Source organism: Tympanuchus pallidicinctus, unplaced genomic scaffold, assembly GCF_026119805.1.
Source record: "Tympanuchus pallidicinctus isolate F22 unplaced genomic scaffold, pur_lepc_1.0 scaffold4, whole genome shotgun sequence".
NCBI lineage: Eukaryota > Metazoa > Chordata > Aves > Galliformes > Phasianidae > Tympanuchus > Tympanuchus pallidicinctus.
This window is the reverse complement of record NW_026294758.1, coordinates 46,419,028-46,434,011: the sequence shown is the minus strand read 5'-3', so window position 1 is coordinate 46,434,011 and position 14,984 is coordinate 46,419,028. Positions and strand designations below refer to the sequence as shown.

Sequence of the window (14,984 nt, the reverse complement as noted above, 5' to 3'; positions counted from 1 at the left end):
AGGGAATCTTATGCAAGCTTATAAATAGTGAAGGGTGAGTGTCAAGACAATGACATTCATCTCCTTTCAGTGGTGCCCAGCGACAGGACAAGGGTCAGCAGGCACAAACTAGAACAGAGCAACTTCCATCTGAACATGGGGAAAAGATTTTTTTCTTTTAAAGGAGACAGAGCACTGGAAAATGCTGCCCAGGGGTATTGTGAAGTTTCCTTCTCTGGAGATATTAAAAATATTTTTTTTCCTGTGCACACTACCCTAGGGAAACTTCTTTAGCAGGTGAGCGGGACTAGATGATATCTAGATTCCTTCCAACCTGTAAGACTTTGTGATTGCGTGAAGCTTTCAGCTAAAAACAACCCAATCCATCTATATGTAAAAAATGCATCTTGCTAAAGCAAACTTTCCATTTCTGACTATCTGTTCTACACACTACTTTTGAGGATCTATTGGAACTGCTGAATCATGGCCTGAACCTCTGATTGATCACCTGAGGCGAGCACTGGGTCAGCCATGGCAGCACAGGTGAAGGCAATTCAGTTGTGCTGCTGGAAGGGTTGGAGCCTGGCTCCACTTCTCCTAGACCCATTTAAGAGCTGGCTACCAGTGGGGAAGGATCCCTTCTGGAGATCTGCTCTGCTGGAGTTTTGTAAGTGAGCCCAGGATAGGGGTAAGTGTCCTATCTATTCTCTTTTTGTTATTATGATCTGCTTTATCTAACTCTCTTGCTTATTTCATAACTGTAACATCTTTATATTCATTGATTATACAAAGGAACCTAGTGAAGAACAGTGATTGCTATGATCATATTTAAATCAATGTTTTTTGTGAATTCAGAGTGGCTATACTAAGTCTCTTTTACTGTATGCTGTAATGATATCCTCAAGAAAAGAACAAATTTCAGAAGAACTTTGAGGAATGCTATTTAAACTAAAAAGTGACAAAACAGAGAATAGCAATTTCTGTAGTATGGTACTAATGTGAGTTCATTCCTGTAATCCAATTCTTCCTTATCCATTTCAGCTGAGTACATATGCGTACTTCAAAGGAACATAAGCTCTATCACATAATATTTAATCACCTAGGAAATTTTTTCTCTAGCACGGTCAGAATAATGCGGGAAATTCCCCAAAGTTTAAGAGAGAAAGAAGAAAACATCAAATGAGGTAAGACTCTTCATAACACGCTTAGGAATGCCTCTTATTTACAGATGAGGAATGTCTGAACGTTGTCTTACTCTCCCCACCTCATTAAATTAGACTAAATAGTAGGGACAAGAAAAGTGAAAGTAGATAAGAGGCATTTCTGTTGTTTCTCATTCAACAGACAAACATGAGCTCAGTGCAAACACCATTAGAACGTGTAGCAGAAAGCTTTGGTCATCTCTTCTGGATTTCCTTCTACGACAATTCTCCGCCTGTCTGAACTGATAATGAAAGTAAGCAACTATAAATCCACAGTGTTCCCAAAAACAAAAGTATGTATAATTAAAACCTAAGTTCAGATAACTGATGGTATTATTTCTCCATATATACTGGTCTACTGTTACAGAAACTCACTCCTAACAATTTTTTTTTTTTTTACACTATTATTTGCATTAAACAACTTTTGACAATATTAAATTCCTTACAATACAACAAGGAACTGGAAAAACAGAAGTACCCAGTATCCTACAGCTGAATTTACTGTTCAAGTCACGGACAAACACACACAGCATTGAAAGAATAATAGTTTTAGCTCCCCTGTGTTTAGTGGCATAGAGTGCTAGGTTGTGAAACATATTTGTGTCCTAAAATACATTCTAAAGAACTTCAGCATAAAGCACAAAGTCTGATGCCTGTGTAAATAATCTCAGTTATATTCCAGTATCAAAGCAGTATTAGGTAAATCTTGTAATAAAGTCTTGTAATAGCAAAGTCTTTGGAAAAAAGATCCAAACAAAATCCAAACTTTTTTTTTAACACTTCAGAAAACAAATGAAGTTATAGCTGTATTGGTTATCATAAATAAGATAACTAAGTAATGAAAAGCCAGGCATGTCTACCTTCATTTTCACTATTCATTGAATAACTATATGTTAGACTCAAAAACTCACTGGAAGACAGTTTGTTCTTGAGAGAATATCAACTGAAGGACAGGAATTATATATATATTACATATAATAATTGTGTACATATAAAATATTTAAAAATTGCTGTTCACCACATTAGAGTGAGCAATACTGTTTCTACTTCCAGGGCAAGATTAAGCTTTTGATCTATGCAGGAGCAAGAATTCTTTAACATTACAGACCACAAACCAGAAATTTTAAAAAAAAAAAAACAACACAACCAACACATTACAGGGGTTGTAAGGGATCTCAAGAGATCACTGAGCCCAATCCTCTGCTAAAGCAAGTATCCTACAACATGTAACCCAGGTGTTCAGCTGAGTCTCCACAGATGACTTCATCAGTGCTCCAATTATTTTAGAATGTATTTTTCTTATAAATACAATTATTCTGTGAGAACTGCTTGTAATGCCCTTCTTAAAAAGCAACTTAGAGATATTTACATCTCATTTAACACCACTTCAGTTTTTTCTCCTCTTCTCAGTTTTAATAAAATACGATTTGTAATTATAAAAAAATTCAGCTAACATGCCACTAAGTATATCTAATATCAAAACTGAGGCAAACATGCATTTTTGAAGCCTTCTTATTTTTATAAATGGCATATAAGAAAAGCAGTTAGCACAATAAACATCACCTCTATAAAGCAGTTTCAAAAGCTGATTCCACACATTTTATAATGTTTTGCTAATGGCGATTGTCATTCAAAACGATTCATAGAAAGAAGATTTTAAAGTATGCATTGTAAAATAACATCTACAGCAAAAACTGCAATGTAACTTAAATACAGACACAGAAATCTGTTTATTTATTTACTTTTCATAAGATCATAGAACCATAGAATGGCCTGGGCTGAAAAGAACCATAAAGATCATGTAGTTTCAACCCCCCTGCTGTGGGCAGGGATGCCAACCACTAGACCAAGCTGCCCAGAGCCACATCCAGCCTGGAACTTTTAAACAATAGTTATCTAAATTAAAAACCCTCACCTACAATTTAGGTTGTTATTAATTTTGTAGTTTGTTTTTACAGTAAATGAAAACAGTAACACATTCGGAAAGCTAACAATGCAAAATACATTATTGCTGCTAAATACTACGTATATGAAACAACTGCAACTATTAAAATTCATGTTCAGATGAAATTTATGTTCACTGAAATTTTTTGGAGGGAGAGGTTTATGACTGATTGATATAGTAAGACAGTTGTTTTGAATATTCTGCACAGATACTTAGGATCTAAAAAGTTACCTGTCTTCTTAGGTTTAAATTTCCACGCAAGCTCTAACTAAACTACACTGGCAACAATTTTCTGAATGCACTTGTCCTTCACAAGCTGTTAGGTTAAACACAGATCTTTTGTTGCTTAACTTTATGGCTGAAAATGAGTATTTACCTGCAAGTTGACACTGTTCTGAAACTAGGCCCGCTGCAGTGTATGAAGCAGCCTGCTAAAATCTTACATTCATAGCTAAGCTCATGACTCAAAACTGCTTTATAGTAGCTCACAAAAAAATACAGCAGCCACCTAATAATTTGAAGTGATGCTACAACTGTGTACCTCCACTATTTTAAAATTGTTTTTAAGTTTTTCAGTGAGTTAACTGAAATCCTCCACCTACCTACAGCATTTTACTACGTGGTGTCCACATGCATGACAAAAATGTCAACTGCAAAAATTCTCAATCCTATTTGCTTGATTAAGCAGAAACATGATTAATGCCCACAGTCAAACCAATACCTGCACAGACCAAACCTAACACTGTATATCTCTAGGAGTGATGATTTTAGAATCATCATATCACACATTTACTCTGTATTCTTCTGAACATGAATAAAGTAATATTATCAGAAAGGGGAAATACTGCTGTGAGATAGCATAGCAAAAAACAAGTTCAAGCTTGTTTGATCTCTCTGAAGCTAATCAATCAGATTCACTCACCTAAACTTTATTTGTAACACACAAATTCTTACAAGTTACACTCTCTCTAGACATATTACGTAAATTAATCACAGTTCAATCACCTTGCAAGCCTGTAGTATATGCCTGCGTAACTGAAAGAGAAACTCTCACCAAAAAGTTGGTATCTGAACAAGGTAAAGCAATAATGCTGTCCAGTTTCGAGAATCAAAATGCAGAATGATCAGCTAAGCAAATTTCAAAACAAATAAACAAAAATCAGTATTTCATTAGTTGGTAAAATAGGTAAAAATAGGTAAAAATGTCAACTCACCTGACTTGTGTTTCTTGTGTTTTGCTTTCTTTTTGAATAACTTGCTCTGGATCTCAGATTTGTAAGATTTGAATGGATAAAGATGAACCTCACGTCTTCTTTGCAAGTCATCAAGTTTTTTCTGCAGATTTTCATTTATAATATCCTTCAATTTCTTTTTTTTCTTTTTCTTCTTCTTTGCCCGCAACTTAATTAGTTTATTGTTATTACTTCGAAGTGAGTTCTCCAGCGTTATTTCTTTAGCAGATTTGTTGTAGTCTGTGTCTTGGTTGTCATTATGAGTGCCATTGACAAGCACCTGACAAGCTTTCAGAGTGTTCTCTTTGAATGGACTGATCTCAACTTTTACTCTGGCCATTTCCGCACAACCCTGTCCGTTCTCTGCAGGCTTTCTTTCTCCTGAACTAAAGTGATCGGCCATGCTCACAATCTCTCCTGAACTAATTAAATGCCTCAAGTTCTCTTTATAACAAGTTTTTTTAATATCACAGACTCCTGAGGTCTTCATTTCACAGTTAATCTTAATCTCTGTAGTGACACTAAAGCTATCTAAATGTGTATCTTTTGCTGGGCAGCCAGCAATGGAACCCATACTTTTCCCTACTTCTGACTTGGAACGAGGTAGCAGATCTCCTCTATTGCCAGAGCTGACAGCTCCATTACTTTTGCTTACATACTCATGTTTTACCTTCTCTACCTTTGTACGTGGCACTTTTTTTACTTTGATGGGAGGAGATGGAAACTCAGGAGCCTGAAAAGGTTTCTGTTTGTAAATACGAACATCTGCACCACAAAACTGTGGAAAATGAACATATGCATTTTCTAAGTAGTCATAACCAAGAATTACTTCTCTGCATTCATGAATAGGTTGACCCAGAACAGCGTCTTGAACATCCTTTTGTGTTTCATAGACAAAATCACAGAGACCTTTAAGCAGCCACACTTTCTGGTAGAATGGTAGTTCATGAAACGGTTTTTCCTGTAAGGGATTAACTTCTCCAAGGACTTTAAAAAACTGTGGACACAATCCAAGTTTTTCTGCAGAGCTATTAGGATTGTCAGTCTGCCCTACAACATTATACCAGTGTTGGACTTTCTGTCTTAGTGCTGCTTCCCAAGCCCTGTAAGAAAGTGTTGGCCTACGATGTAACGTAGATCTGCGATGTGGAGGACTTAACAAAGAAGTCATTATTTTAGATAAAAAAGCATTACACTGAGGCATGAGAAGACAGCGTTCCAATTCATAGAACACTATTTCAGGTAAGTTTAAAATCTGTTGTGCTAAACAAAGGAAGTGACCAATAGCTGGAATCTCCCACATCGTCTCCATCCTCGTAGGTGCTGCTTGAGCTAAAAGTGACTTTTCCCATTCTTCTATTTCCTTCTGACTAGCTTCTTCTGCTTCTTTTCTTTCTTGCTCTCTCATCCTATTAGGAGAAAGTCCACAAAAAATCAGGTATCAGTTGAATTAAAAGAAACAGGAGAAAAAAAAAATCAGAACTCCAGTATGATATACACATCTTGAAGGAATAAGGAACACAATACATACCAATATTTGGTTATTTATAAAACATATCCCTCTTTAGTTCTCAAATCCCTTATTTTTGCTGTGTTTCAGTATTTCCAATTAACAGTATTTTACTTGTCATCCACCCATATAAACATATCTTAATACAAATGCTAGGTAGCTTAATTCCAAATTATTGTTGTGTGGCTTGTGTCACCTAACCTGTAATCTCCTTGTTTCTGTCTAACTTAAGTGCTTCATTCACATGCAGGAATGTGAAAATCCCTCCCATGTGGAGGCTTGTTTATTAGCTTGTGTACAACAGTGGTCAAAAAGGAAACATATTACATTGTATGAAGAATGTGATGGAAAAAGACATTAGAAATAAGATGTCATTACATTAATAAGTGGTTTGCCCTCACCTGAAAAATTGTATTCAGTTCTGGTCCCCTATCTAAGAAAAGGATAGAGCAGAAATAGTGGGTATTCAGAGGAAGAGGTTATTGGCAATACGAGTCCTGTTAAACTCCTTTAAAATTTCAGACTCCATACAAAACATTAGCAAGAGAAAATCACGACCACAATATACAGAACAATTTCCTTTTACTTGTAAATTTATCATGACAGTCAAAAGCAACAAGTTGAAGAGGAAGAAATGCTTCCACTTCAGATAGCCATTACCTTACTACCTAATTTACTAGATTACAAGACATGTTAATTTAGTTCTAGAGTAACTAACAGGACATCATCATTAATCATATCAGCACCAACAGCTGTTAATAGTAAGAAGAATTTAAGACACATTTTTGCTTCATAGCATGACCAGATTCCAACCTTTAGAACCAGGATACAACCATACATGTAGGAAATTTTTTACAGATCTATTCCCAAGCTTCTCACCATTTTTTCTCCAAAGTTGTTTTTGTAAGTACACTTGGGAGGAGAGGAAAAAAAAAAAAAGTCTTTTGCTGCCACATAAAACTAACAGCTGCAAAGGCATGTTTTAAATCAAGTTTACCCCAATTAATGTATGACTTAGGGGAGGTTATAAAAGGAACCATCAATTGATAGATAAAATAGATTGTACAAGACATGAATAGACAACAAGGAAGAAAATTATCTACAAAGTATACTCATAAAAAGATAATGAATAGACACAGAGTAGGAATTCCACAAAATTAACTACAGAAAAGAAAAAAAAAAAGTGTTTCAGTCTTCCAAAATACACAGCTTAAGAAAATCTTGAACGTGGTTTAGTGGGCATGGTGTTGATGGGTTGACGGTTGGACTTCATGATCTTAGAGGTCTTTTCCAACCTTAATGATTCTATGATTTTAAAAAAAAAATCCATTTCATAAAATGCCTGCGTCTTATAAGACTATCTAAGTACCTAGAACAAAGATTTAGACATTAACTTGGATTTCAACAGCCAATTTCTTTAGTTATGAGGGTGTTTTCTAGCAAGGCGCCAGCATCAGCAACTTCGCCTATCCTAGCGCTGCAAGTTAGTAACTCAAGCAGCTCAAGAGACTCAACTAATATGCTTGATAACTAGAAAGAATGCATGCTGACTCACTGGATGCACTGCCAGAAAAGGAATATGTTTTTATTCAGCAGACCACTCACTTGCAAGCCAGGTAAACAGCGGTTCAAAACTGATTTGACAGCACACAAGCAAGTTACGCTGTTGCACTGCACACCATTTCATGGGAAAAATCAGTAGCAGAGCAAGACTGGGAGGAAGGCAAAGTTTGATACAGTGGAAATTAAAATCTTAAATACTTTACCCACTCACAATTAGACACAGAATAGCCAGTATTACAGCAACAGATTTGGATGCTCTTTTTTTTTGTAATGGTAATAAGACTCAAACGATTAATTTGTATCTACTAACGTAGTGCTTTAGTTCTGAGACTAGAGTTAATACCACAAATTTAACAAAAATACACCACAACAATTAGGCCTGAAAAACATGGATAATTGTTTGCTAACCCATATTTTAACTGAATTTTCCCAATCAATTCAGTACAAGCTTTAAATAGATTTAAATGCAATTTCAGATGAACAAACTTCAACATGATTACAAAAAATGAAGAACAAGTGGAAGGCAAATTCAGTAAAATGCGTATTTGCCAGTGGATCAAGTTCATAGCTCTAAGGAACACTTCGATGGCTTTACTAAAAGTAAGGCACTGTAAACTGCAATAAACCACCCAAGGCAGAACTTTTATATCTCCTTTTGGTAAGTATATACTCTGTAGCAAATTGGGGTATCAGATTTCTAGAAAAAGAAGGTGAACAGCTATTTTTTTTGTAACAGATAGAATATACACAACATCATCTATATTTTATCAATAATCCAACATAAGCACAGGAATTTGTAATATACTTTTGAAGAAAAATGGTATGTCAAAGTAGTTTCAAGTATGCGTATTTATAGATAAAAATACTGTGAAAAATACACTATATCAATATTATACGGATCTCCATTAATAATGTATTGCTAATTTGATAGGCCTTTTCAATTTCCATAACCTTTTCATAAAAAAAGTACATCAAGTTCAGAGAAATGGAATGCAAAGTTGAACACTGCTCAAGGGAATTCACCAGAGATATAAAATCTCTACAGATCTTTACTTTTTTGAAGTTGAAAATGAGTTGAATCACAAGAAAGACTCAATCATATCTAGGGAAGTAGTACTGGTTAGCATGCAACAGAGCCCAAACTGTATGGCTTCAGATCTGTTAAAAATTTTTACCTGCAAACTGAGAATGCTTTCATTACATACGGGAAAAATCTCTAAAACCTGTAGATTTGAAAAAATTTAGAAGCATTTCATCTCCTAAAGCTAAGTTCTTATCACTACCCTCCATGTTTATCACATTTGGTAACTGCAAAATCCCTCAGAGTTAACTACACACAAACTGTAAATATTAACGAAAAAGGTAAAATGCCAAACTGGTGAGATAACAGGAATGGCACTTGCAGAAGAAGTTTGCCTCTGGCCGTCAGTGAGGTAAGTACAAACAAGCGTAATTATAGTCTACTTCTGTGACCATATTGGTAGTTGTTTTTTTGTTTGTTTGTTTGTTTGTACAGGAAAAAGGCCATTAAGAAGTAGGATAAACCATGACTGGGCTGTAGATGCTTTCAGTTACTATTAAAAATTTTACAGTTCAAAAACAACAGCAGCCTTAAATTACTTACAAAGATTATAATGCTTTAGTATTTTTTCCAAGAAGGTGATAAATTAAAAACGAATTCCTTTCTCCATGGATATATTATACTGAAGGCTGGCTTCATTCATTTACTAAAGACAAATAATACTACCAAGTTTAGTGATGCAAAGGAGTCTCAAATATTAAGATGGCATGATTATTTTACCAAAACAAGAGTTTCTCCTTTTACCTCTTCTCTTCTTTTGCTCTGAGCTGTTCCTCTTGCCTTAGAACCTGAACCATCACAGACTCGAACATGCCCGTTGACAAGCCTACTAAATTGCGAGGTGTGGAACGACGTCGTGTTGAAGTGCATGGTGTTCCTTTCTCATCTTCTAGACCATAGGATCCTCTAGATGTTACTGCTATTGATGTCTTCTCTCTTAAATGCCTAGAAAGGAAAACAAAGTCAATGCACAATTATAATTTTCCTTTACTGCTGCACTACAATGCCTACACCACCACCCATAGGTCAAGAATATTTAGTTAGGACTTCTTCTCTTGGTATCACTAGGACTGCCTTCAGAAATACCTTTACAAAATTGTATAATTTAAAACTAATAGACTAACATACATATATGTTCATGTCTCTTAAAAATGATGGGTAGTTATCTCAAGGAATCAAGTACTATTTGGAGGTTTAAATCCATTTTTTAATCGTTAAGTCATAGAATTAGATAAATATTTGGAAAGAAAACACTTCTAAAAAGTGTGATTTCTTAAGTATTGCAGAAGATATCTGAAAATACTGAAAAAATGGGTTTTTTTGTTGTCACTTTCTTCAAACAGCAGCTTATTACTATTAAATATTTTTTAAAAGAAGTTGTAAAACAGCACAGCATAGGTGGTTGAGCAGTAACATTTCATACTATGCTGTATTTCAAAGTAATGCAGTGAAAATGCTCTAAGCGACATTTATCACACATTCTGAAAACAAGAGGAAAGAAAACGAAATCCAACCTCCTCTTAAAATTACTCCCTACTTTGAGGTAATACTCTTTAGTTTGTAGTAACTGAAAATCATACAGTCAACGTTGCTGCACCTGAACTACTTGATGAAGAAGACTGAGTAAATATCACCGTGAAGTGAAGCCAACTGGGACAGGGAAAGCCCATGCACCAAAGGAACTGAACTTGGCATGGGATGTCAAAATATCAAGGGATTCTACAGGAACACTGATAAGAATATAACACAAACGAAAAGGGAAATGGCAACAAAATATGTGTAGAAAACTGAAGTACTGAACAAGGCCTTTGCCTTACCCTTCATTGCAAATCAGTCCTTCCACCACTCTCCCACCCCTGAACCTCTAGGTGGACTTTGGGAGAACAGAATCACTCCCGCAGTAAGGAAAGAGCAAGCTCAAAACCACCTGATGAGAGTAAACATGTTTATGGGTCCCAATGATATGCATCCCAGGGTCCTGAAAGAACAGGCTGATGTGGTTGCCAAGCCATTCTTCACCATAAATCAAAAAGTCATGGCTGTCAGGTGAAGCTCTCAGTGACTGGAGAAAAGGGAAACATCACTACTATTTTTTAAGAATGGGACAGTGCAAGGAAGCATGGAGTAACAGATCAGTGAGCCTCACAAATGTGCATGAGGAGATCACAGAAAAGATCCTCCTGGAGGCTGTGTTAAGGCACGTGCAAGACAAGGAGGAGACCTGCAACTACCAGCATGGCTCCACCAAGGGCAGGTTGTGCCTGACCAACCTGGACTACAATGGACTGACAACATCAGTAGGAAGAGGAAGCTCAAACGACATTGCCTGCCTGGAGGCCTCTGACTCCACATCCTTATCCCCAGCTTGAAGAGATATGCAGGGTGGACTGTACAGTGGATAAGGAATTGACTGTATTGTTGCAGCCAGAAGGTTATAGTAAATGTCTCTCTGTCCACGTGAAGGAAGTCAAGAGTGGCGTCCCCAGGGGTCTGCCTTGGGACAGGTGCTCTTCAACATCTTAATCAATGGTTTAGAAAAAGGGTTTGAGTGCATTCTCAGCAAGTTTGCTAATGATACCGAGTGATGCAGTTGATACTAAAAAGGGAAGAGATGCCACCCAAAGGACCTGGACAAGCTTGAAAAGTGGGCCCACACAAACCCAGAGAGATTCAACAAGCCAAGTGCAAGGTGTCGCACTTAAAGGAGGGCAATCCCAGATATGTATACAGGTGGGGAAAACTCAAAGCATCATAGAATGGCTTGCGTTGAAAGGCCTCAAGAATCATTAAATTCCAACATCCCTACCACAAGCAGGGACGTCAAGCTCCAGATCTGGCACTAGCCAAGTTGCCCAGGGCTCTATCCAATCTGGCCTTGAATACCTCCAGAGACAGAGCATCCACAGCCAATTCACTGAGAGCAGCATGGCAAGAAAGACTTAGGGGTTCTGGTGGTTGAAAAGCACAATGAGAGTCAACAGTGTGTACCAACAGTATCCCAGGCTGCATCGGGATACGGGTGGTCAGCAGGCCAGGGAGGCAATTGTCCTCCTCTGCTCTGATCTCATATGGACCCAACTGGAGCACTGCATCCAAGCCTGGTGCCCCCAAGACATTAAAAATATGGAGCTCTTCGAGAAGATCCAAAGCAGGGCCACAAAAATTATCAGAGTGCTGGAGCAGCACTCCTACAAAGAAAAGCTGAAGGATCTGGGCTTGTACCATCTGGAGAAGGCTCCAGGAAGCCCTCACTGTGGCCTTCCAGTACTTAAAGAGATCTTACAACCATGAGAGAAATCAACTTTTCACATGGACTGATAGTGACAGGACAAGGGAGAATGGTTTTAAACTAAAAGATTAAGGTTAGATGTTGAGAGTAAAATTTTTACACAGAAGACGGTGTAGCACTGGCACAGAAGCTGTGGATGCCTCATCCCCTGAAGCATTTAAGGCCAGGTTGGATGGGGCCCTGGGGAGCCTCAGCTGGTGGGCAGCAGCCCTGCCAATGACTTTTACCATGCACATAGAAACTTCAAAGATGTATCCTTATAAATCTCTGATGTGTTAGTATAAGAGTATACTAACACGGTAGTACATCTGTAGTATACCCTACAGATAAGGCTAGAATAAGTTTTAGCCTGTTCAATATTTTTTATTTGAACCAAAGCATTTGCATTTCTGAAAGAACGACAACAGCAACTGCATTTTTTAGTAAACATAAGTATGACTATATGATGGCACTGTGCACAATTTGCCTTTGCTTTCTTATGTAATCTCTAATAAAAAGCACTGAGCTCTCTCACATCCTATCAAGTCCAACGAGAGTAACATAATTCAGCAGAGGCTTCCACAAAACACTCCTGTGCTCAATACTGCTGAGATGTTGTGTCGTACTACATACAGAAATTAATCTAGAATAAACCTTTCAAATCCTGTTGGATTAAGTATCTATTTTCCAGGGTTAATAGTTTTAAGACACGATTCTTTTTTTTTTAATCAATACAGATGGTTTTCTTGATCTAATCACACTCCATTATGTACAGCTACTTCATTCTACTCCTAACTACTGTTAGGCACAACTGTTTCAAAATGTGTAGTGCTGATATACCAACACAGTTCATACTCACAGTCACTTATTCAGCTGAGCTCTTCCCCATACTCCTCAAGTGTTCCCACTATACAAGACAGGTTTTTCTTACCAGCTGGCACTAATACCCTGTGTCACTAGCAAGTTTAAGCTTGATGGACATGAACAGCTTTACATATCTGCTAATACCATTCCTTCTTGTTCACCTTCAGCCTCTCCCAAAAATCTTTTGGGAATTTTAACATGTAAAACACTAAGTCATACAGAAAACCAGTAGAAATTTCAGAGTAAAAAGACACCACAGCTTTAATGTGACTGGCCTGTGTCAAACTGAAGGGAAAACATATTTCAGTTTGATTTAGATTGGACTTTGTACTATATGGCTCAAAATATTTCCACACTCAGCTGCTTTGGCTTAAAACCAAGGAAGGAATTTATGCTTAAACATATCACAATTTGTATTTTGTTATTTAAATCTGTGTTTATAAATGCTAGGTGTTATTTTCCATTTCCTTATTTCCAAAAATAGGGACACTAAATTATCCATTTCAAAGCAGGTACTTTGGCCCAACATTTTATTCCTACTTAAAGGCATTATAAATTTCACAGACCACAAAAACTGCGTAAAAATCATCATGTATTTTTAACTGAGATTGGTATTAATTTTAAATAGACGGTCATACAGAGGCAGTCATACACGGGCAGCACTTGTTTCTGCCAGCAAAAAATAAAGAAAGGAGCATTTGACATCTTGTCCAAACAACTGCGTCTCCATGTTCCTAAAAGGCTTCTTTCAGATGCAAAATCTTAGTCAGGAAATGCTAAGCCCTACTTTGCATTTTAGTATGTCAAGCTTCAGAAACTCCAAAACATTTTGAATTAAGACCTGAATGGTGCCAGTAGGCACCATTCCTCTTTGTGGTAGTACTGAGAGTTTGAAGGTTTGATCCTACTGGGAATCACTCACATGTTTTTTTAAAACCATTCGTGGTTCTGGAGTTCAGGTTTCTGGGTTTTTTTGTTTTTGTTTTTTGTTTGTTTTGAATGTGAAGACGAACAGAAGGTTAAATTCCAAAAAGAAATACATCTGCATGATCTACTTTACGTAAATGGCATATGCCAGATCCTCGACAGTTTTTCCACACTTACCGGGACAGCAACGCCAGCTTCTGTTCCAGCATCATCTCCAGCTTCTGAGCCTGTTTGGACAGCCAGTGATCCACTCCGTGCAACCGGTAACACGTCTCCAGCATCTGCCGGAAGTCACCCACGAAATCTGCTATCCCTGCGTACTGCCCGCTGGAAAATTTCTCTTCCATTTTCAGCAGCCACATTCCAGTTGGTGACTGCTGAGCGGAGCGGCTGCTATTATGACCCGAGAGGGAGCCAGCTCCTCCTTCTTCCCTCACGCATTCCTGATCCGTGAGCGGCTTTAAAAACGGCGCTGTCAGGGGCCGGTACTTCTCTAGCAGGAACTCGCGCAGGATGCGGTATCCCTGCTGCAGCTCGGGGCTCAGGCTCTGTTCCCAGGAGCAGCCGCCGCTCTGCCCTCCGGCGACGCTTCCATCCTCGTCCCGCCGCTCCTCCCGGCGCCGAGGACGGCCGACCGAGGCCCGCTCCGCCGAAAGGTCTCCGCCCGCGGCGAGCCCCGCTGTCCGCTCCGCGACGTCGGCAGGCCGCGCCGAGTCCATGTCTGCCGCCCCGCGCGCACACAGGTCCTCGGCGGTTGCAGGGGCGACGCCAGCCGCGGGCAGGCTCTTCAGCATCAGCTAGGGGCCGCGCTGCCCCGAGCCCGGCCGCGGGATCCACATCGGGCTCACCTAGGCAGAGAGACGCGGTTCAGCCCTCGCCGCTCTCCCTAGCGGCGGCCCCAGCCCTGCCCCCCGCCACCGAGGGGAGGACGGCGGCCGCCGAGGAAGAGGAGGAGGAGAAGGAAGCGGCGGCGGCCGGCAGCCGGCTGGGCCCGCCTCTCCCCGGCCTTCGCCTGGCGTGCCCGGACCCGCGCGCACGGCCCCGCCCGCCACTCAGCCGCGCCCTCGCCTTCAGGGGCCGCCCCCGGCGACGGGCACGACGCATACCCCGCCCCGAGCCCCCCGCCGATCCCCCTCGAGCGACGGGAAGAAGGGAGGCGGGCGCGGCGCCAGCGCTCACGGCGCCGGGCGGCCCTCGCGTCAGCACCTCCCCTTCCCGCCTCCTCGCCTCACGGTGCGGCCCACCCCGCAGCGACGGCTGGCCGTTGCTGGCCGTTGGCGACGCGCCGGGGGAGGGGGGGGAAGGGGGCGCTGCGGCCGCGGAGAGGCGCGAGAGAAAGAGACGCGGCGTCTCACCTAGAGCGCATGCGCTCGAGCGGGGGATGGGTGTTTTGGGCGCCAGGTGAGCCGGCGT

General features: G+C 39.8%; 1 protein-coding gene across 1 annotated transcript in view; it reads right to left on the bottom strand.

Annotated features, from left to right (window-relative positions):
* Positions 1 to 14,524, bottom strand: part of KIAA2026 (KIAA2026 ortholog) — a 60,757-nt gene extending 46,233 nt beyond the window's left edge. Inside the window, exons 1-3 of the mRNA XM_052700438.1 lie at positions 13,749 to 14,524; positions 9,257 to 9,457; positions 4,341 to 5,767 (exon numbers count right to left, since the gene is read on the bottom strand). Coding sequence (XP_052556398.1) covers positions 4,341 to 5,767; positions 9,257 to 9,457; positions 13,749 to 14,365 — 2,245 coding nt within the window. The 5' untranslated portion in view covers positions 14,366 to 14,524. The remainder of the gene's footprint in view (positions 1 to 4,340; positions 5,768 to 9,256; positions 9,458 to 13,748) is intronic.
* Positions 14,525 to 14,984: the final 460 nt, after the last annotated feature.